The 24,835-nt window shown below is 47.0% G+C and overlaps 1 protein-coding gene across 4 annotated transcripts in view; it reads right to left on the minus strand.

Annotated features, from left to right (window-relative positions):
* Positions 1 to 24,835, minus strand: part of PRDM11 (PR/SET domain 11) — an 88,721-nt gene that overhangs the window by 24,870 nt on the left and 39,016 nt on the right. For all 4 annotated transcript variants that reach the window (XM_082340085.1, XM_082340084.1, XM_082340086.1 and 1 more), the window contains one exon: positions 4,746 to 4,813. In XM_082340085.1, the coding sequence (XP_082196211.1) occupies positions 4,746 to 4,813 (68 nt within the window). The remainder of the gene's footprint in view (positions 1 to 4,745; positions 4,814 to 24,835) is intronic.

A 24,835-nucleotide genomic window follows, 5' to 3' on the forward strand; every position in this document is an offset into this window, starting at 1 on the left:
GTCCTTCATGCCTTCTTTCAAATTTCCTTGCGCAATTATTTAATTAAAGTGTGTTTATTCTCACGAGTTTAAGGAACTTCCCAAGAGCAGGGGCAGGGTAGGTTTTATACCCATCTCTGTCTTCCCAGCTCCCAGCGCAACTCCTGGCACGGGTTCAGGAAATATTCTCGAATGAATGAAGGGAAAGAGGTAGACAGGACAGAAGTGGGGGAAGGAGGGAAGGATGGAAAGACGGGGCGAGGCAGAGAGGGACAGGAGAAAGAAGGCAGGTGCAGGGGACTTCGCCAGGGGTGGGTGGGGAACAGGCAGGCGGAGCCTGGGGAGGGGAAGCGGGCGGTACTCACAGCTGGTCGAAGGGCTGTCGGTGCCATCCAGTTCCACCCTGGGGAAGCCGTGCCCGGAGCGGGCTGTGAGCAGCGCTGACTCGATGGCCCTCTCATGGGCAGTGAGCACGATGGCGGGGGCCCGGCCCCCAGCCCCTGGGCCCGACAGGGACTTCTGCATGAAGGCCAGCTTGTCCTTGGTCCTCCGTTTCATGTCATCCCATCTGTGCTTAATGTCCTTGACGGAGCGGGGGACCTGGCTGACGGAGGTGATTTTCCGAGCTATGCCTTCCCAAATCTTGTCCCTGTCGGCATGGGACAGCCGCATGGTCTCCCTCCCAAACAGAACCGCTTCGTGGTGGGTCACCTCCGTGACCAGAATGTCCAGCTCCTCCTTGGAGAACTTGGGCTTCCTCTTACGCTCAGCCAGGGGCACCACGTTCCTTGGGTTGAATATCCCACAAAGCACAATTGGGTAAATGACCGTCAACGCGGCAGGCCTCCTCCTTCCTAATTGCCGGCCCCCAGCCGGGGAGCCAGGAGGCACCTGGGCGCCCTCGCCCGCTCACCACCACCACACCCTCTTCCTAGCGACAGGCCCCTTCCACTGCTCCTTGGAGGGCAGGAGGAGACGCGGCGTACTCGATGCGAGTGCTGGACGGAGCCGGACGCCTTCAGTTTCAGGCCCTGCCTCGCCTCTGCCTAGCTGTGAGAGCCAGGGCCGCTCAGCAGCCTCTGCTGGTCCCACTCTCTCCATCCGGAACCCGAGTAACAACTGCACCAACCTAGGGGCTTGTTACTAAGGAGGCAAAAGCACAGCGATGTAAAAGAGCTTTAAAGCCCTAAACGGGAATAAAGGATCCTTATTGGGGTTAGGGTGAGGCCATTGCCTCTACAAAGCGATCTTTACATAGGGCCATAGACCCCAGTGGCTTGGAGGAAGACTTTTAAACAGTGAGACTATTTACAGTGGGCTTCCACGGGGTGTGGCCTCGCTGGTGGTGCCCATGATTAGGGCGTGGCCACAGAAAGCTTGTTCTGTCCTGCGCCTCTTCCCCTTCCCATGCTCCCCAGTCCCCACCTCTGGGTGTGTACAGGCTCCCCTCCCACTGGAGCGCTGGTTGGCAGCAGCTCCTTTGGGGGTGGGCTGCTGCGCTTTTGGGCAGCTCATGGGTAGAATGTGAGGACCCCATGAGCACCCATCGGGAGACAGGTTCCACTTTGATGGAGACCAGGAACGACCTCGGCTTCCATCTGTACAGAGCAGCCAGGGGCCCTGGGCATGGGCACAGTGCAGCCCTGACCCCTCTGGCCTGGCACCTACCCTGGCCCTGCAACTCAGTATCTCCACAGTGTGGTTCTGTCCACTCTTTAACTCATGCCCAAGGTCCCAAAGATCCATCCAAGAGAAGAACCTAGGATATGGAGGGAGCCTGATTCACTCCTCTGGCAGGTGCCGAAGCCACAGCAAGAGACAAGGGCACAAAGATCCTTCAGCCTTCACCTCCCCCCCCAAGAATATCACAGCCCAGGAGGCAGGAGAAGAAGTCAGAGACTCTGTCACCTGGCCAAGACGGTGACAGGGGCTGGGGCTGGGGCCTGGGCCTTGCACTCAGACAGACTTTGGATGAGAGGCTGAGTCTCCTGTGCAAACCCCGCTTCCCCCAGTACCACCTCCAAGACCTGCAGGAAGAGTTCATTCAGGGCTTCCTAATCTCACCATTTGGGATCAGGAAATTCTTTGTTGGCGGGGGAGGAGGCATCCTGGACAACGCAGGATCTTTATCAGCTTCCTTGCTTTCTGCTCGACAGAAACCAGCAGCATCTAGCCGCAGGTGTGACAACCAGAAATGTCTCAAGGCGCTGCCAAATGCCTCCCGGGGACAAAAGAGCCTGTGGTTGTTGGCCACTGATTTCATTAAGGCAGAGCACCCCACGCAGTGCTGCCATCAAGTCAACGCTCACCACGTGGGTGCCCATTCTCTTCCTGGCCTACCACTTCGGGTTTGAGGAAATTAACCAACTCCATTCGATCATCTGCAAGAGCCTAAGCTGTGACAGTGCTAGTGAGAGTGTCTGAAAATTAGGAGGGGCTGTACAAATGGAAGCCATATATGAAGGGGAAAGGAGGGTTCCCAGGATGAACTGACTTTCCCCTCACTCCAACTACCACCACAAGGCCATCTCCCTGGCAACAAACCATACACCCAAACCCAACCTACTCCTTGAATCTCTAATGAGATGAGGGCCCACCAGCTGTGACAACCCTGGTGCCACCTTGGATCAGAGTGGGTCTTGGAGCAGGAACAAGACAGATCCCAGGCCAGCAAGATAGCAGTAGCTGAACCCACCCCACACAAGGCCCAGGAAGCCATGCTGTGCCTGGTCCCTTGTGTACAAGCAGAAGAACACTGGCCTAGACGTTCAGAGATGTTCTGCCACTGACTGCATGATCTGTTCTGTTCTGCCACTGACTGCATGATCTTGAGTAAGACCCAGCCCTGCTCTGGGCCTCGGTTTAGCACTGTAGCATGAAGATCAGAACAGAGCAGTGGTTCTCAACACCAGTGGCGCATCAGAATCACTCTGGAGAGCTTTAAAAATTACCAGTGTCCTGGGCTCAGCCCCAGCCTGATTAAGTCAGAATCGCTGGGGTGCTGGATGTCCACTCAGTTAGTACAGATGATGAATCCCCTTCTTGCGGTTACAGTAAAGCCTTGTCCCGGCCAAAGCTTCAGTGCAGAAAGGCCTGACCCAGACTGCGCTCAAACACACTCTCCTTTGCTTGCCTACAGCCAGACCAGAGCTACAGGCCAGGGGTCTGGGCCATGCAGCCCATCTGACGACCTGCCGGACACCTGGTCCCCACTTCCCACTTCTGAGTCTTTGCTCACAATGTCCTCAAATGAAATCCCAGCCCCTTTGAAGGCCCAGCTCAAAGGCCCTCCCCACCCCTGCTTTCATCTGAGCCCCCCCAGCGTATTGTCCGTGCCTCCATCAAACAGCCTTATTAGAAAAAGCAATTTCCACGGCGGAAGGTGTGAGTCCTGGGAGGGCCAGGGGGGCAGGGCTGGGCCCATCCATCTAGGGCGCCCAGTACAGGCTCTGACTCGCCGCAGGTGCTCAGGAATGGGTGGTGGGTTGCATGTGCTAAGCTGACCTGCACCCGGCGGTCGGGGAGAAGAAGAGGGCAGAGGTGACCATCCACCTTCTTGGAGCCACTTTCAGGGCACGGCTGACCTGATGATGTGAAAGGGGGCTGGGGAGTGGGTGCCTGTCCCCACAGCGCAAGGCTGGGGCCCGCCTGTCCCTCGGTGCCTCTGCTTCTGCACCTGTTAAATGACGATGAGGACAGTGGCCCCGACAAATAAGAGGGTGAATCCTTAAGTGCCCTGGAGAGTGCAAGCTGCAGCCCACACAGCAGCGGGCAGTGGGGCGCCGGGGAAGGGGAGTGGAGAGCTCACCACGGCCTCCCCACCTCAAACCAATTTCTCCTCATTTGCTTGGCACGTCTCAGGGTTTAAATCCAGCAATCTCCCTCTTAGGGAGGCCCTGACTGCCCTCCCTCCAAGCACAATCCCTCCTTGACCCCCCAGCCCCACGGGGCACAGAACTGCACAAACACCGACAGTGGGCTTGATCCACGGCGCGGCTCTGCCCCTGGGTCCAGCCCTCCGAGGCCTCCCTTCCCTCCCAACCCAGCTCCTAACCCCCCGTCACAGCTCCTGAATCCCAGAGAGAGGCCACCAAGGAGACAATGAGGCAAGCCCGACCTCCCACACTGCTGGCTGACCCCACCAGGCACGGCCCCCCAGCACACCACACAGGCCAGCAGCACAGAACCCAAAGGAGCGCCCTCGGTCCCGAGCTCAGCTCGGCCGCCTCTGGGTGACCCTGGACCAGTCTCCTGCTCTCTCTGGCTGGCCATGAAGGATCCTTCTGGCGCAAACTTCTGTCCCAAGCAATGGACAAAACCAGTCTAGCAATCGAAAACTGAGCTAGAGACTGTGCCCTTTTCTCTGGGGGCCTTTTAAACAATGGCTGGGGGCTACCCTGGGATGATTCCTGCACCCCTCCAGCCGGACTCTGCCTGTGAGAGGTGTCAGTCCTGTGGCAGGGACACACCCCCCCCCAAAATGGGAATGCTGCCAGGAGCCTGGGGCCTAGGGCCTCCAGAAACACTGACAAGTGTGTCCCCGTAAATGACTGGTCTGGCCACAGGCCTCCTCCAGAGCCCCCTGAGGGAAGCCTGGGGGAGCTGGAGGGTTGGTCCCCCAGAGCTAGACACGTCCCTGCAAAGAGCAGTCCGGGGCCTTCAGGGACCTCTACGACTGGAGACCCTAAAGGCCCAACATGCTCCCTTGGCCTCCTTTCCAGCGTTCGGGCAAGGATCCCGGGAAATCAGCAGAGAGCAGAACTCACCTCATCCAGTTGGCTTTAGTCTCATCTGACCCATCGATGGACTTGTAGCGGTTGTTCTTGTCCACAATCTGGAAGACAGAGAGAGAGTCTAGAATGGGCATCCTCGAGGGGGCTCTCGTGTCCCTGGACTCCTCTCCAGACCAGGGCCCAGGGACACCACATAGAACCTTCCCGTGCCCTCCCACTACAATGCCCCCACTGCTGCAGGACTGACCCCCCGCCCGAGCTGGGGCAGGAATCCCATCTCCCTCCTCTATCTTGATAGAATACCCAGCAACATGGCCAACAAGTGGCATTTCCAATAGCATCATGTTGCACCAACAGTTAAATTCAGTCCTTCCTCTCTCTCTATGGTTTCCGTGGGAGACAGAGGCTGGCACGGGGTGACTAGGCATACGTGATTTCAGAAGGCTTCTCCTCTCCCCAGTCTCTAAATGTTCAAGAGCCTCAGGGTTTGCGATGGGCCCCTTCATCTTCTATAAAATTGTCTTTATTTCATCATCTCTTTCGAATCAGAGTTCAGCTGGATATGGAATTCTAGACAGATGAAGTTTATTTTCTTTCAACAAATAAAGACTGCCAAAAAGGCTGCCATAGGCACTTAAGCAACCTACTGTTAGTCTAGTGTTGTTCTTTCATGGATAATCTGTCTGTAGTAAATTTTAAGACTTCCCCTGTATTCTTGATTTTCTGCAGTTTCACTATGTGGTTTTGAAATGAAGATTTACTTTTTAAAATTCTCCTCATTACTGGTCGAGCACATTACTTGATAAGGACTTATTTCAATTCTGGGAAATTCTGAGCTATTGTGTTTTCGAGTACAGCTTCTCAGTCATTTTCTCCAGTCTCTTCCTGCAGAATTTCTATTAAACATATATGGTAGGAGCCCAATCTATTCTCCATGTCTTACAACTACCCTTTCATAATTTTCCCTCTTTATCTTTCTGGCTGATGCTCTCAGAAAATTTCTCAGAACTCTCTTCCAATTCACTCATTCTTTCTTTGACTTTGTCTGGTCCAGAGTTTATCTGTCTACTGAGGTTTTTCCTTTCTTTCTGGCCTTCCTTTTTATTTTATTTTTTCCTTCCATTTTAAATGCAATGAATATTTTTCATTCCTAGGATTTTCAATTGGTTCTTTTTCATACCCATTTTTTCTTATTCTGCCTCTTTTTTGTTTCATAATGTTGTGTTCCTTCTTTTTCTAACAGCTTTATTGAAGTATAATTAACATATAATATACCATTTGATAAATTTTGACAAATGTATATATCACAATCATGATAACAAACATATCCATCACCCCTAAGAACTTCTTTATGGCCCCTGTAATCCCTCCCTCCTGCTTCTCTCCACATCTCCCTTTCCCAGTCCACAGGCAACTAGTAAGCTACTTTCTGTCACCATAAATTACTTTGCAGTTTTCAAGACTTTATACAAGTAGAATCAAATGGAAGGCATGTCTGCCTTCTTTCACTCAGCACAATTATTTTGAGATTTGTTCCTACTGATGTGTGTATCAGAGTTTATTTCTCTGTATTGGTGAGTAGTATTCCACTGTTTGGATGTGCCACTATTTTTTTTTTTTTAATCTCCTTATTGATGGACATTTGGGTTGTGTCTAGTTTTTGCCCATTACAAATAAAGCTGCTAAGAGACATCACTAATAAATCTTTGTATAGAAACATATGCTTTAACTTCTCTTGGGCAAATACTTAGTAGTGGAATTGCTGGGACACATGGTAAGAATACATCTAACTTTTACGAAACTGCTAAACTGTTTTCCAAAGTGGTTGCACCATTTTACATGCCCACCGGTTGCGTGTGGGATTTCCAGTTGACTCACAGCCTTGTCAATACTTGGTATGAACAGGCTTTTTCATTTTAGCCATTTTGATAGGTATGAAGCAGTATCTCATTGTGGTTTTAATTTGCATTTCTCTGATGACTAAGGATATTGAATATCTTTTTGTGCACTCATTTGTCAGCTGCATTGTCTTCTCTGGTGAAGTGTCTATTCAAATCTTTTGCCCATTTTTTAAATAGTGGGGTTTTTTCTTATTGTTGAGTTTTGGGAGTTTTTAAAAAATATATTCTGGATACAAGTCCTTTATCAGGCATATGTCTTACAAATATTTTCTCCTAGTCTATGGCTTGTTTATTCACTCTTTTGGTGGTGTCTTTCTAAGAGCAGAGGTTTTAAATTCAAACAAACAAAAACTCACTGTCTTATTCTTCTTAATGGATGTTATCCTTACTTTATTTCTTTGAAGATCCTAAGGCTGTGAGTGTTAATTATCTATTATCCCTTTCATCCATAGTAACAGAACCCCTGGATTATAACCGAGTACCTGGCTACCTGTAATAACAGAATACATTTCTTGGCTTCTCCTCTGGCTAAGTTCTGGCCAATAGAATGTAAGTGGAAGTGTCATGTGTCATCTTCCTGAAAATTTCTTTAAAAGACAGCTGATATATGCACTTCTATTATCCTGCTGCCTGGAATGCAGATGTAATGGCTGGAGCTCTAGCTATCAACTTGGACTATGAGGCTATAATCCAAGCATTGAGACAGTGATTAGCTGGATCAAGCTTGGTTCCTGACGACTTAATACAGGCTCAGAAGGTATTCATAGAAGAAATCTTAATTCCTGTTTTGCTCGAGCCACTGTTATTTTGAATCTCAGTGACTCACAGTCAAACCTACTCCTGATTCAGATCCTAGTTATTTTAAATTCATTTTCAGAATACGCTACTATCTTTATTTTAATTAGAGTGAATTCATTTGTCATTGTTTTTGAAGGCTGTCTTTGTAACATTAATTTTCTTCATTAGTTTTGGAGGTTTGGTCCAGAGGCTCATCTTGAGTAGGAGTTTGTCTGTTACCTCTTGCTTTTTCTCATTTGAAGCAGTCAACCTGGCTCCCCTCTCCACCTCACCTGGGGCACTTCTATTTCATAGTACCCTACAGGAGCTAAAACTTGATGGTGAACTCTGCTTGCACTAGACTAGAGCCCTACGGGCCTTTGTTTTCAGTTCTGTGATCACTTCATGTTTCTCTCCTTCTCTCTCTCTCTTTCTTTTCTTTTTCTTCTCTTTTTTTGGCTGGGGCTCAAAGCGTGAACTCTCAGTCCATCTGAATTGCAAGCTCCCGTGCCCCCTCCACACACATCTTCTTTACCTATACTCTTTCTCTGGACATTCACATCCATTTCCACACTCTCAATCTGTTCATTACTCACAGATTTTCATCTCAAGCCCCAGGCGTGAATATCTGATTTCCCATGTGACACACCCCCTTGGACATCTCACTGGCTGCTCAAACTCACCTCAGGCCCCACCCCCAAGCCTGTTCCTCTCATTTTCCCCATCACAGTATTTGAAACCACCATCCACTCAGGTTTCAGAAAGAAAGTCATCCCTACCAAACCCCAGTGAACTGTACACTTTAAATGAATGAACTGTACAGTATGTGAATTATATCTCCATAAAGCTGCTCAAAAAAAAAAAGGAAAGTCATCCTTCATGCCTCCCTCTCTTTTTTAAATTTTATTGAAGTATAGTTGATTTACAGTGTTGTGTTAGTTTCTGCTGTACAGCAAAGTGATTCAGTTATACATACATATATTCTTTTTCATGTTCTTTCCCATTATGGTTTATAACAGGAGACTGAATACAGTTCCCTGTAACATACAGTAGGACCTTGTTGTTTATCCATCCTATATATAATAGTCTGCATCTGCTAATCCCAAACTCCCAATCCTTCCCTACCCCACCTCCCCTCCCCCTTGGCAACCACAAGTCTGTTCTCTATATCTGTGAGTCTGTTTTTGTTTTGTAGATATGTTCGTTTGTGTCGTTTTTTAGATTCCACATATAAGTGATATCATACGGTATTTGTCTTTCTCTTTCTGACTTACTTTGCTTAGTATCATAATCTCCATCCATTTTGCTGCAAATAGCATTATTTCATTCTTTTTTATGGCTGAGTAATATTCCATTGTGTACATGTACCACATCTTCTCTATCCATTCATCTGTCGATGAACATTTAGGTTGCTTCCATGTCTTGGCTACTGCAAATAGTGCTGCTATGAACATAGGGGTCATGCCCCCCTCTCTTGATCCCCACATATCTAATCCCTCAGCAAGTCCTCCAAACCAAATTTCAAAACTGCTCCTGTCTCCACTGCTTCCTGCCATCATCAGCTCTCCTCCAGACAACTACAAGAGGTCCCTACTAACCTCCCTGATGCCATTCGTAACTCTCTACTGATTCTCCTCAAAGCAGCCAGAGGAATCTATTAATGTAAATTAGATCATGTCACCCACCAGCTCAAGAAGGCATATACTGTACTTATAATAAAATTCATACTTAGGTTCACTGCCTTCAAGGCTTGTATGACCTGGTCCCTGCCTACCTCCCAACTTCTCTCAGGCCTCTCTCTCCCCCTTCACTTTTCTGCAGCCACAATGCTGTTAAGAGTGAGACTTCACACTGCCTGCCACCTCTTTTCCCCACTCTTAAAACAATGATATTCATGAAATATTTCAAGCATTCAGAAATTATAAAGAGTAATGTAACTGACCACCTTGTACCCATCAGTGAGAGCCAACAAAAATGACCACCAGCCATCTCTGTCCCGGACCTCTGTCTCCTCTTGCTTCAGGAAAATACATAGATGTTGTTGAAGACCATCTCTGCCTCCAATTCATTCTCTTTCCCACCCTCCTTCCATCCTGAAGCTGGAAGGGAACCTTCTCAATTTTACTATACAAGGATTTATTCTAAAAACAACGTACAGAACCATTTTGCATGTTTGTACAGTTTACAGAAATGGCACCCAAGTGAATGTATTATCACTTTGGCAACTTTTTCTAAGTTTTGCATGGCTGGTCCCTTCTTATCTTTTGGGTCCCGGTTTCTGTCACTTCCTCAGAAGAAGTTTTTCTTGACCTGAACCTCAGGTAGGTTCTCCCCTTCCACACCCTGACCTCCACATGCCCCTCTCAGTATTATCTCTATAACACTGTCCTGTTGCTTCCTTTTAGAGACCCAATTGCAGGGTCTGTCTGCTTGCCAATGTGGTAATTGACTGCCTTCTCTTTAGACCATAAGCTGATGACGGCCAAGTGCATGGCTATCTGCTCATGACGGTGGCCTGGCCCCGGTTCCTGACACGGGGCACGGCACACAGTAGAATACTGGTTGAATGAATGAAGGATTGGATGAAGAGCCAAATTATATACTGTTAATACTTGAGTAAAAAAAGGAAATGAGTGGCGTGCTGGAGCTGGCTTGTACTGGCTAACGAGAGCTGACTGTGAAATCTTCCAGAATCTCATGAACCAGTTGTGAAACACAGCCATCATTAAAAATTAAATTATAGGGCTTCCCTGGTGGCGCAGTGGTTGAGAATCTGCCTGCCAATGCAGGGGACATGGGTTCGAGCCCTGGTCTGGGAAGATCCCACATGCCGCGGAGCAAATGGGCCCGTGAGCCACAACTACTGAGCCTGCACGTCTGGAGCCTGTGCTCCTCAACAAGAGAGGCTGCGACAGTGAGAGGCCCACACACCGCGATGAAGAGTGGCCCCCACTCGCCGCAACTAGAGAAAGCCCTTGCACGGAAACAAAGACCCAACACAGCCAAAAATAAATAAATAAATTTTAAAAAACCCAAAAAACCACCAGCTTAAAAATAAAGATAATAATAAAATAAATAAATTAAAAAAATTAAATTATATAAACTTAAAATTCAATACATTCTATTTTTACAAAGGTAATATATACCCAAAGTTTGCTAATTATTTTACTATACTTTACGATATCAATGTTCTCGAGGGTATTGGCATCTACCGTATCTGCACGGTAGAAATACTATAGAATAACTGTCATGATATATCTCTTCCCAGCTACTCATTTAACGCCTTCATGTTGGCAGCTTGAAACCAGCCATGGTGGGAGCCTTGACATCAAGAAACTTGGCACATGTATCCTGCAGCACAACCATCAGCAAGCAGCAGGTTGCTAAGTATTTGCCAGCACATCGCTCCGTATGTTTGTATGTGCACCGACAGTCTGGGAGATGCATTTCAAACTCTCACCTCTGGTTACCTCTAGAGGGGAGGGCAGAGGGAAGGAGGCTGAAGATTTTCCTCTGTTTGTCTAGCTACAAGACTATACTGTCTCCGTGGCTTAAAACTCTCAGACAAAAAGAGAAAACATGCAGCTCAGGCTTCCCCTCCCCTGGCAATCTCCCCAGATGACACCCCAGTCTACAGGGACCTTCCCCTGGAATCTCATGGAACCCTGTACTTTATCATAATACTAATCACCCTTCATTATCATTTTCTGATTGCTCCTTTCTCTCTGTGGGGAAAAGAGAAGCATGTGTAGGTCCCGCAGCCAGTAGCAAGAGCACCTAGTGGGTAGTGAGAGTCATGGAGCCTGAGGAATTGGCCAGAGTCTCAGCGTCACCACTGACAAGCTGAGTGGCCTTGGGCAAGTGACTTCCCTGGTCAGGCTTCGGTTTCCTCCCCTGTAAAAAGGGGTAAAAACCAGCCTTGCAGCGCTGCCATAATGACTGATTTGGAGGCACTCCATAAGAGGTCGCTATTAGCACTGTGATCGTAATGGTGATTATTAAAGGGACCAAATGTTCGTTATGATTAATTCTGGGTGGTGGGGGTCAACAGTAGTTGTCATCAGACTTTCTGCAGCTTCAGCTGGGCCGAGAGGCCTGAGTGGGAGCCGTGAGGGACACGGGAGCTGCCTAAGGTCTCTGTTGCTGGCTTCAGATACCCCTAAGATCTCCAGGTTTGCTGAGGGATGTTTCTTGGCTTATCTTTCCTGTCAGTCAGGATTTTCTCCAATCGAGCATTCATTCATTCAGCAAATATCACCAAGGGAGCAGCTACAGTGACAGATTCGGGGGATAAAATGGTGATCTGGGAAGACAATGTCTTTGCTCTCACAAAACTCAGTCCAGGGAATTCAGAAGAGAGGCCACTGTGCTGTCCTGTGGTCAGTAGAGAGGTGGGGAATTCTGTGGAACACGGGAGCGCAGAGCTGGAGCCCTGTACCTGGTGGTCAGTGGAGGACTTTCTTGGAGGGCGTGGAATCCAAGCTGCAGTCTTGGAGAAGAAGAGGGCGAGGGAGTTCTAGGTGGAGGAAGCAGGGGCGCGCAGGATCACAGAGGGTATTTAGAGCACATCACATGTTACTGATGAGCCCTGCCATCGGAGTAGACAGCAGGCTGTGGGCCTCAAGTCCTGCAACTGAGATGGCCCACGAAGGGCCAGTCAGGGCCAGATGCTCGGGACCAAGCCCAAGAACACTGGTTTCCCAGCATCCTCCTTTGCCTCATCCTTCAAGGTCGATTCCTTGGCCCTTCTGAACCCAGCACTTCCTGGACCAGCCCAGACTCTGAACGTTGTGATGTGAGAAGGACTTTGATAACCTGGGCCTGACCAGAGAAGGACAACCTGCATGGTAAGAGGGTCCCTTAGACTGGAGAAGAAGAAGCTAGAGAAAGCAGATCCATCATCAAATGTGGGAAGGAGCACAACGTGGGGGAGGGCAGGCAAAACCAGGACCACTTAGAGGGACACAGGCCCGAACTCGGCGCGAAGAATATGCATGCAGAACGGTCCTAAGATACATGTTCTAACATGCAGAACCGTCCTGCAATGGAACAAGCAGCCTTGTGAGGTGGTGAGTTTCTTGTTACTGGGAGTATTTAAGCAGTAGTAGGACGACTCACTATCAGGGAAGCGGAAGAAAGAATTTCCCCACTGAGTGGAAGTCTGTCCTAAATGACGTATAAAATTCTAAGAATTTTATGATTGTATGTGGACAGATCCTCAGAAAATAATATAAAAAACATAAGGTTTGGCTCCCTGGGTCAAGCATGGGTCCATGTGGACTAGAACACTATTTCTGACCATGGTAATAATTAACAAAGACATCAATAATAAAACATCACCCGCTGCCGTTGATGGAGCAATTTTACTGTGCCAAGTACTCTGATCTCATGAATTCTCACAACTCTATGGAGGTAGCAACAACTATTATCCCCATTTTACAGACTAGGAAACTGAGGTTCAGACCCAGTAGGCAACTTGTCTGAGGCCACAAAGGAAATGTGTGGGGCAGTTGGAGTTTAGACTCTGCAGGTACAGCCCTCGCTCTTAAGCACTCTGCAGAGTGATGGATGTCACCCCAGGCTCCCCCAAATGACCTCATCAGAATCAACCAGGATCGTGTCCTGGGGCCCTCTCCGGCGGACGTCCAGCTTTGCTGCTGGTTTGAGCAAATCATTATCTTTCGCATACTGATGTGAAGATCGGTATTTTAACAGGGAGGAACATTCTGCTTTGCGGCAGAACATCTGCCACAATCGAGGATTCACTGTTGGACTCCTCTAAATGGTGCCATAACCAGGTGCTGCCAAGATTGGATTTTTAAAAACCTGATTTGCCTGCAACTTTCCAGGAACCCATTGAATCCATAAAACGTTCTGATTTTCAGTTCTGCAACTCCTCTTGGAGCAAAGACGTCACAAAAATGATTTGTGAAGCCACTGACAGTTGACAAAGCTCTTTCACATGTCTCAGATGCTCCTCCCAGAAGCCCAGGAGGCAGGTGGCATCACCTCAGTCCCCAGCCACTTCCCAGGCTGGCAAACTGAAATGCAGAGAGATAAGGAGGCTGGCCTGAACTCGAACTTGAACTCTGGCCCCTGCTATGCCCAGAAACATGGAATGAAGAACACTTAAATTGGAAGGGGGCCTCTGAGATTATTCAGGCCCTGGGTTCCTAACTTGGTGTCCATGGATGGACTTTGGCCAGGAGAATGGAGGGGCAGTCCCTTAAAATGTGCACAGCATTTTATGAATATATATGAGTACAACCTCCTAGGTATATGAGTATATGAGTATAACCCCCTAGGTATATGAGTATATGAGTATACGAGTATAACCCCCTAGATATATGAGTATATGAGAATATGAGTATATGAGTATAACCCCCTAGGTATATGAGTATATGAGTATATGAGTATAACCCCCTAGGTATATGAGTACATGAGTATAACCCCCTAGGTATATGAGTATATGAGTATATGAGTATAACCCCCTAGGTATATGAGTATATGAGTATACGAGTATAACCCCCTAGATATATGAGTATATGAGAATATGAGTATATGAGTATAACCCCCTAGGTATATGAGTATATGAGTATATGAGTATAACCCCCTAGGTATATGAGTACATGAGTATAACCCCCTAGGTATATGAGTATATGAGTATATGAGTATAACCCCCTAGGTATATGAGTATATGAGTATATGAGTATAACCCCCTAGGTGACTCAAGAAGGCTCAAGAAGCATGATCTAACCCATCCCCACACCTCCCGCACCACCATTTAACCGATAATGGAATTAGTACAGTCAGCGCTATGTATCTGCGGGTTCCACACCCACAGATTCAACCAACCAAGGATCAAAACTATTTTTAAAACTTTTTCCCAGAAGTTCCAAAAAGCAAAATTTAAATTTGCCACACACCAGAAACTATTTACATAGCATTTACAACAATTTACATAGCATTTACATTGTATTAGGTATTATAAGTATTCTAGAGATGATTTAAAATACACAGGAGGATACGTGTAGGTCATATGCAAACACTGCACCATTTTACAGAAGGGACTTGAGCATCCATGGATTTTGGGTATCCATGGAGGTCCCTGGAACCAATCTCCACCGATTCTGAGGAACGACTGTACGTACTTCCTTTCATTATTCTATTTATCAAATTTCAAAAAGGTCCTGGAGACCTGGTAAATGAGGCATGTTTACATACAATCCCTAATTCCACATCCAGGTTTTACAACTGTAATTTCACTCATCACCCCCAGCCGGTCCTGAAACCCACGTGACGCTAACTGGAGATAATAAAGCTGCGAAGTGCTCATCACCTATTACACGCCAGGCATGCAACAAGCATGAATACTAGCAACTCGTGGGGTATGTTCCATTAGATTGTGCATCCCCATTTGATGGATAAGAAAACTAGAGCTCAGAGAGAACGGTGACTAGCCCCAAAACACGCTTCTTTCAAGTGGAAGGAATGTGAGTCCAGAGCCCTTTCACCGATGCAGACAGCTCTTCCTTTCCCAAGTCCCTCTGCTCTGCCTGGAAAAGGCACCCCGCTTTGGAACCAGCCGCAGAAACGACCACCCTCTACCCTAAACACCCTCAGCCTCACTCTCCTTGGTAATAAATCTGGTTGTTGGTGAAACTGATGAAATGAGCCTTTGGACCAGGACTTGAGGAGCAGGGTCAGGAAACTGGCCTGAATCCTGTCTCTTCACTATGCCTGACATGAGGGTCTTGGGGCAAGGGTGGGGGAGACAGCCAGGAGAATGTGCCCATCTGGGAGGCAGCAAAAATGCAAATAAGAATGGGCATGCGGTCAGAGAGAAATTAGCTGGCAACAAACTTTATACATCATGCTACAGATCTGAAAGGTCTTCCTGGTTAACAAGGCAGAGGGAGGTGGTGACAGGGCGGGTGTGAAACTCACCCCGTGGGGTTATTCAGAACACAACCTGCACACCCATCATGGGCAACTCTTCCTAATAACCAGTGAAATGGACAAGAGACAGAGAAAAGCAGAGGAAAAAACCCAAAGGCCCACAAGGAGATATCGCTTCACACCTACTAGGATGGTTAGAATCAAAAAGGCAGGTAACAGTAAATGTTGGAAATCAGAAAAGAGAAATCAGAGCCCTCATATACTGTTGGTGGGAATGTAAAATGGTCCAGTTACTCCGGAAACAGTCTGGTAGCTCCTCAAACGATTAAACATAGAGTTACCATATGACCCAACAGTTCCATTCTGAAGCACAGACACAAGAGATGGGAAAACATATGTCTACACAGAAACTTGTACACAAGTGTTTACAGTAGCATTATTCATAATAGCCAAAAGGTGGAAACAACCTAACTGTCCGCGCAAGAATGCACGGATAAACAAAATGTGGTATATCCACACAGTAGAATATTATCCGGCCATAAAAAGGAATGATACCTGTCACAACGCGGATGCACCTTGAAAACATTAAGCTACGTGAGAGAAGCTGGTCACAGAAGACCACATAGTATATGATTGATTTCGTTCACGTGAAAAGTCCAGAATCGGGAAATCGATAGAGACAAAGAGTAGAGTAGTGGGTGCCCAGGGCTGGAAGGGGAAGAAGAAGGGAAGAGGCGGGTAACAGCTAAAGGATGGAGTTTCTTCTTGAGGTGATGAAAATGTTCTAAAACTGACTGTGGTGGTGGCTGCACACATCCGGGAATATACTAAAGACCACTGAATTACACACTTTAAATGGGTGAATTGTATGGTACATGACTTCCATCTCAATAAAGCAGTTAAAAATATCTGCCAAATCTTCATCAGCAGAAATCAGACAAGGAAAAGGAAACAGCCTCATATCACTGGCTTGAAAAGCCTTCCCCAGAGAAAGGGGCGTGTCGGTGGCAGTGGGAAGACCGACAGATGTCACGTGGGCATCTAGACAGTCACATTCGGGGTTGGAGATGAGGAGCTCAAGCTTTGGTTCGAAGATCTGGTTCCACACTGCATGGCCTCGGACAAGTAACCTGGCCCTTTAAGCCCCAGTTTCCCAATCTGTAAAAGGGGGATAATAATACCTATCCCATAGAACGGTTGTGAGGATACAAGAATTAAGACACACAAATCCTTTAGTGCCCAACAAACAACAGCAACTGTTGTTGCTATTATTATAATGCTTGCCCACGAAACCTAACTAGCATTTGCTGAGGACCCACTGGGGTTTAAGTGGTGCTGCATTTGGCTCTGGGGGTATAAATCAGACAAGACTTCTCCTGGAGGAATTTCCAAACACCAGGAAACCCCTAAACCCCTATTATTAAAGCCAGAAAGTTCACCAGAGATTAGTGTTTCTCAAAGTCGGGTCTTTGGATACGTTCTCAAGATCCAAAAGTTCTCTCTAAGAATGTTTAATTCAATGTTTTCATTTAAAAAAAAAATCAATACATGGGAATCCCCATGAGATTTCTGCCCCACAAGAGTATTGTGCTTGTGGAAACTCCCTGGTGGTCCAGTGGTTAAAACTCCACGCTTCCACTGCAGGGGGCCTGGGTTAGATCCCTGATCTGGTAACGAAGATCCCACAATCCCTATAGCGCAGCCAAAAAAAAAATTAAAAAAGAGTATTGTGCTTGTGACTGATTTGGCACCCATGGTAGACTGAATTCTTGGCCCAGCTCTCGCCCCTCCCTATCACCCTGGCCCTGTGACTCCGCACTAGACTCTGTCTTACAGGTGGCCCATACTTCTTCACTCCTTGACCTTGGGTTCAGCCACGTGACTTATTTGGCCAATGGGGTGTTAACACGCATGATGCAGACACAGGCTTGAAACGTGCTTGTGAGGGTGGGCTTGCCTCCGGGATGAGAAGAGCTTCCCCAGGGAGCCTCTGACTCTTCAGTCTGGGCCCAGAACAGACACACTTGGAGCAGACTTGGCCCTCGGTGAGGAGCCAAGCTCACCCTGCGGCTGGAGGCTGAGCAGCCCAGCCAAGCCCAACTCAATCAGCCCAACCGCAGGCAACCAGTGGACACACCAGAATCAATGAGGATCTGCAATCAACCAGCAGATACCCAAGCAAGGCTAAATGACTGTTGTTCTATACGCCAGGGGTCAACAAACCAGGGCCTGCAGGCTTAATCCAGCACCCCCCCCCAGTTGTTTTGTACAGCCCACCAACTAAGAATGGTTTGTACATTTCTAAATGGTTGAAAATAAATCAAAAGAAGACTATTTCATCATGTGAAAATTACGCGGAATTCAAATTTCAGTCTCCATAAACAAAGTCTTACTAGAACACACACACGTCCGGCTGCTCTCACACTGCAATGGCAGGATTGAGTAGTGTGACAGACACTGTATGGGCCACACAGCCTAAAATACTTACTGTCTGGCCCCTTACACAAAAAGTTTACAGAGCTCCATTCAATTCCACTGCTTGTTACCTCCTAACAGCTGACTGTACAACACCAATTATTACTACTTGCCATGAGCCAATGAAAAAAGAACAGATACAAAGTTTAATATGTAAATGATGCATTCTGGCAAAGACTAAGAAACATGGTGGCAGTTGCATTAATGGAAGATTTCCCAGTGTTTTAAATAGAGACAAACAAAGCAAAGTGTCACATGGCACACAAAAGCACAGGCGTGCCAAATGCGGAAGAAGCTGTGTCTAAGTAGTCACTATAGTATTCACCCTATAAACAGCACGTTAGTTTCAGTAAAACATTATCCAACACAGGACACTGATTTTGTTCATTTGAATTATGTTGGTTTGTGTAGTTCTGTTCATTTTATATTTGTAAGTCTGTCTCGGTTTTACAGTTGTTTAAAAGCTATAAGAAATGTGTTTATCTAGTTTTTTATGTTTAAACCTTTTAAAGTAACTTTAGAATAAAATTAATGTAACACTGGGACCCCATAAACAATAAAAGTCAGACACCTGACCGAAGTGTACATGAAAAGATGTTCAACATCACCAGTCATCAGGGAAATGCAAATTAAAACCACAATGAGATACCACTTCACACCTGTCAGAAGGGCTTTCACCAAAAAGACAAGAAATAACAAGTGTTGATGAGGATGTGGAGAAAAGGGAACCCTTGAGCACTGTTTTGGGAATGTAAATTGGTGCAGCCACTATGGAAACCAGTATAGAGGCTCCTTAAAAAATTAAAAATAGAACTGCCATATGATCCACTAATTCCACTTCTGGGTATTTAACCGATGGAAACATAACACAAAAAGATATCTGCACCCCCATGTTCACTGCAGCATTATTTACAACAGCCAAGAAATGGAAATAACCTAAGTGCCCATCAACTGATGAATGGATAAAGAATATGTGGATAGATATACAAGGGAATATTTTCAGCCATAATAAGGAAGGAAATCCTGCCATGTGCAATGGCATGGATGGGCCTTGAAGGCATTGTGCTAAGACAAATAAGTGAGATCAAGACTAATGCTGTATGATCTCACTTATATGTGGAATCTAAAACAACAAACAAACAAACAAACCCTGAACTTATAGATACAGAAAACAGATGGATGATTGCCAGAGGCGGGAGATGGGGTGTTGTCAAAATGCCGGAAGGTGGTCAAAATAAATTAGTCCTGGGTATGTAATGTACAGCATGGTAACTATAGTAACATATATACATATATTTTAAAAAGTGGCCTCAATATAACAAAAGTGAGAAACACAACTGCAGTGGAAGTGCTGAGGAGACAAGGAGTGTTGACGGTCAAGTGAGAAGCTGGCTTATAGTGAAAATTCAGAAGAGTTCAGAATAGTTTTTCATGCTTTATTTTTGTTCCATATAATAGACTTTGAGAATACAGACTCAGTTCCAGCCAAAACTAGTTCACTAGCATATTATATTTGGGGTTGGGGGGGTATCTTTGGTTTGGTTCATGATTCAGTAACCAAACTACCAGCATTTATAAAAGTTATACAAGCCAAGCCATTTAATGCTTCTGATATTAAGAGGAATCTTAGGGTTGAGGTACATATTTTTATTCCTGGAAAAGCTGATATTGAATCAATAGTGTTTGAAGATCCATAACATCTTAGAACATGAGACAAGCAACTTTTTTCTAGCATCATCTTCCTCTTTTCCTTCTACGCACACCCTGTACCTCTGCTATACCCCATTACCATTCCCCACCTCAACTTACACATGTGTCCCTGGGTCTTTGTACATGCTATGCCCACTGCTTGTGATTGCGTGTTCCCTCATTTCCTGACTCTGTTGGCCACTCACTTCAACGCATCCCTCAAAACCTAGTTCAGGCTTAGAAGCAAGGACACCCCAGGAGCAATGCACACACCTAGTGCCCAGAGATTTGAATTCTAAATACCATTTCTCACTAAAACAAATTAGAGCTCCTAAGAGAGATGGCTAGAACATCTTCTTTGGGACTTCCCTGATGGTCCAGTGGTTAAGACTCTGAGCTTCCACTGCAGCAGGCAAGGGTTCGATCTCTGGTCAGGGAACTAAACATCCTGCATGCCACATGGCATGGCAAAAAAAAAAAAACACTTCTTTGCACAGAAAGTAAGGAAGTACTAAAAGAAGGACAAGAAGCCAGTCTGAACGGGCTCCTGTTGGCCAAATCTAGGGCAATTTAAAGCTCAAAATGAATAATGATGGGAACGGACTAGAACACACTGAAGAAAAAAAAGAATCCTTGAGTCCATACTGATACTAAAAATAACTTTAAGGAATGGGGTGGGGGAGAAAGTTGAGCACTTTTTTTTTTAACAGAAGAATGTCAAGTCATAAGTGTAGAAGGAATGGTTAAAAATTATTTTGAACCATGAAAAATAATTGATACAGGCAAGAATCATCAATAGTTGCTAAAAGCACTGGGTTAAAGAGAAGACAAACGGACATCACGTGTTCCTGCTATCTGCAGTGCGGAAGACAAAACATCCTCTGTGCCAAAAAATCTATAATCTGAACCTATCATGAGGAAACAATCAGACAAATCTAAACTGTGGAACGTTCTGCAAACAACTGTTCTGAACTCTTCCAAAGCAGCAATATCGTGAAAGAGAAAACACAATGCAGGGAAACTGTTCTAGAATAAAGGAGGCTGATGAGACATGACAAGTAAATGCAATGTGTGATGCTTGAGTGGGTCCTGAATGGAGGGAAAACTACCAAGGCCGTTACGCAAGGCAACTGGAAAATCTGAATATGGATTGTAGTTGAGACAGTACTGTATCCATGGTTAAATTTCCTGACTATAATAATTATATTGTGATTATATAGGACAGGGGTCAGCAAACTACTGCCGGCAGGTCAAATCCAGCTCCTCATCTATTTTTATACAGCCTGTGAGCTAAGCGTGGTTTTGCTTGTTTTTTTTTTTTAATAATTGAAAAGATTCTTTTCGTATAATTTCATTTGTTTGATTTTCAAAACTTGTGAAACTCAAATTTCATTTGAACTTATATGAAATTCACATGTCAGTGCTTACAAATAAAGTTTTATTGGAACCCAGCCACGCTCATTCATTCATGTGCTGTCTATGGCTGCTTTCATGGTACAAAGGCAGAGCTGGGTAGCGGTGACAGACACTGCCTGGCCCATGAAGCCTGATGTCTGGAACTACGTCTCAAACAGTTCAGAAAAAACAAACGAAAAAGAATGTGTGTGTGTGCGTGTGTGTGCACGCGCGTGCGTGCGCGTGCCTGTAGGTAGATATATAGAGAGAGACTGAAGCAATTGTTATAAAATGTTAGCAGCGGGCGAATCTAGATGCAGGGTGTGTGGCTGTTGATCATACTCTTCTTATACTTTTGTAGAGTTTGAAATTTTCAGAATAAAGAGTTAATAGAAATTAACAAATAAGCATGAAACGCACTTGCTCAGACTCTCACACACACACAGAAGCCCAAGCTGTTTCAAATGGGCCTTCTTTCCTTCCTGGACCAGCCCATTGTTCTTCCCCTCTCTGAGCCCCACCCAAGCCCCTGCTCCCACTGACATCTTGCACTGTTGCAACTGTCTGCTCACACTTCATCTATCCCAGCTACTCGGGATTTCTCAGACTCTGTTCTGGAGGGCGTCATGAGCTTTTGCACATCCAATTTCAAGTTTTAAAATAAATCTCCATTTTTACGATGGAAGCTGAAATGGAAAACACTGAAACCCCATTTCACATCAGCTTCTCCCCAGAACAGTAGGAGTCTGGCAGGGAGAGAGGCTGGCTGACTGCGGGGGAGCAATCCCACCACACAGTGTCCTTTTTATAAGGAGGCCTGGGAAAACTCCCATCCAGTCTCTACCCGGAAAAGGAGACCTCCTCGGGAGCTACCTGGGACTTCTCGAGTTATGGCCAGAAAGCACCGGTAGCTAAGCAGGCTTGCCTTTCCCCAGTGGCTGCCGGATTTGGACCTTCTATAGCTAAAAGTGCACACACAGGTCATTATGGTATGCATTTTTAGCCTCATTCCTGGCTCCATTTAGGGTCTCCACCCTTGTTTTTCTTTCTTCTCTCTCTCTCAGTTTTAATATGCTATCATGTTATATTTGATATATGCTGCTAGGCTGCCCTAAATCCCTTCTGGAACGAGACTGGGTCTCAGTGAAAAACTGAAACAGAAACCCTGTGCTGGCCTCCTCTTTCTCTGCCTCTTTACCAAACCATATGGCTGCCTGGCGCTCCCCAAGCATCTCATGCCTGCAGCATCGTCTCTGGCCTGCAGTGCCTGAGGGCAGCCTGGCAACCTTGGCAATGACTTATGGAGTCTATGATTTCCAGTGAGATGAGTAAGCAGAGGAAGGGGAATTTCTTTTCTAAACAGTCAGAAGTGAGAGCAAAACTCCTTCCAAGGAGGCCAGGCCATGAAGGAGAGATGCAAAGTGGAAATGGCCATTTGGTTCATCTAAACCCGGGCTCTGTCCCTGCAGCACACTGTACACAGTGGGACCAGCTTTCCTCCAGGTTGAGGGGAGATGGAGAGGGACCTTGTACTGGGCAGGAAGGATGAGTGCAACAGAGTCAACCAAGGCCAGGAGGTAGGCATAGGCCTGACAAGTAAGGGAGGTGGAGAGGACCAGGAGGCCGAATGAGAAGGTGGGTTCTGGAGGCAGACTGCCCAGGTTTGAACCCCAGCTCAGCTACTCACTAGCTGTTTAGCTTTGTGCAGAATGACTCATCCTCTCTGGGCCTCAGTTTTCTCAGCTGTGCAATGGAAAGAACAATACCTGCTTCACAGGGGCATCGCTAGGATCAAATGAGATCATCCTGTGAAGTGCTGAGTACAGACCCAGACACGTAGTAGGCACTCAATAAACATTAACGGCTATGCTTATCCTTATAGCACCACCATCGTTTCTGCTGGAGGAGACTCTACATACTGAGTTGTGGAAGGAAATGTGTTGTGTTGGATGGAGGCCAGAGCTTTGGAAGGCAGGCAGAAGGTCAAGAACAGACAAGTATAGCTTTGGGACAGGATTTGACAGATGAATGCAGTTTATTTAGGATGTGGAGTTTCCGGATCCTGGTCCAAAGTCAGGGCCGTGGTTCAGCCCACCTTTCCCCCTCTCACACCATTCAGCCAACCCATCGTCTGAGCAGGCAGAGCTGTTCCTCATTCCTGCTTTGCCCCAGGTGAGGCCCCAACTGAGGACAGACACACAGACACACACACACACAGGTTTCAACGCCTCTCACTTCTCTGCATCACAAAGGTCAAAGCCTCCACGTGGTCCTGCGACCTCCAGCCATACTGTCCCTGCAAACATGCGCATGCCGCAGCTCAGAGGCCCGTGGAAGGAACCTCCAAGGAAGCAACATTGCTGCCTCTGGCCCTGCCCCTGAACAACAGGCCAGGACCAGATGGAGCTGGTCTATGACCACACTGCAAACTCCAGAGCTTCCTATTATCCCTTTTCTCCGGACCCGGACCCATGCCAGACCACGAACCTGGGGAAGCTACCTGCTTTAGAGACTCCAAGCTTTCCCGGCTGGGCTGTCCCAAGGGGTAGACTGTGGTGGGAAAGAAGGGGATCCTACTAGCCCTTCCCTGGGCATGACACTAAATTTTCTCCCCTGGGATTTTCCCGCAGGCTGAGAAGGCATCAGCCTCCTCTGCTGAACTCCTACCCATCCTTCAAAACCCATCCCCCATTTGCCCAGCCAACTCCCCTTCTCCCTACCCTTACAACCTACTGCAGCACCACAATCACCAGCAACACTCTGGGCTGGGAATAGGCCTCCTCCCTTCCCATCTACCTCAGTCCCCCCTCCCTGTGGCTGAACCAAAGGCTCTATAAAAACAGAGGGCAAACTTCATGTATTTGTGTTACCTCCAGAACTTCCTGCTCAGTGCCCAGTGCATGGGAGTTGCTCTGTGTCTGTGAGGATAGATTGAATTTGGACACATAACCACATTCACTGCTCCCCCTCCTTAGGCATGTCTCCCCACGATGGAACTCCTTAAAGCCCCAGGCATCACGGAGGGATGCTGTCTTTGAAGGAACCCAAGGTCTGTCAGGTACTAGCTATGGGAGTTGGGGCTGCTTGCTTGACCTCTTCAGTCCCGGGTTCCCTTATCTGAACGAGAAAGGCAGCCACCTCCACCTGCGGGACTGTTTTGTGGGAGAATGTGGTATACACCTGGCATATAATAATTGCTCAGTGAGGAGCCAGACTTTGAAAACAAGCCAATCACCCTTGCTGGCTCCCCCTCCTCACCTCCCACTCACATCTCAATCCACAGCAATGTGGCTTCCACCCATGAAACTGCCCCTGCCAAGGACGCCAAGACCTGTGTGCCAATGGGCTCTCGATCCTCAAGCTTCTCGCCCTCTGCAGCACTGACCCCACTGCTCAACCCTTCCCAGGGCTTCAGCTGCATACATTTATACGCTTGGTTTTCCCTCCATACCCAGGCATCTGCCCTCGGCTGCAGACCCACACACACCGACGTGCCTCGGGACAGCGCCACCTGGGCATCTCGAGGGCACCTCCATCTCTACCCTACCCAACCTGAACTCGCCTTCTCCTCAGTCTCAGGCTACCTCTCTCCATCTCTCTGCACATTTTAGCAGATGTCCCCCCAAACACATAAGCCCACTGGATTAGTGTCCTACTACTGCTATAACAAACGGCCACAAACACAGTGGCTTAAAACAACACAAATTTATTGTCTTCCTTTTCTGGAAGTAAGGATTCCTAAAATCAAGGTGTTGGCAGGGCTGAGTTTTTTTCAGGTGGCTTGAAGGAAGAATCCGTTTCCTGGCCTTTTGTAGACTCTGCATGCCTTGGCTCCTGGCTCCTTCTCCATCTTCAAGGCCAGCAGCATAGGGTCTTCCAATCTTTCCTTTCTGACTCTAACTCTCCTGCCTCGCTCTTATAAAGATGCTTGTAACTGCATTGGTCCCACCCCGATAAGCCAGGATAATTTCTCCATCTCAAGATCCT

This window comes from Balaenoptera borealis (assembly GCF_965194805.1).
Source record: "Balaenoptera borealis genome assembly, chromosome: 11".
NCBI lineage: Eukaryota > Metazoa > Chordata > Mammalia > Artiodactyla > Balaenopteridae > Balaenoptera > Balaenoptera borealis.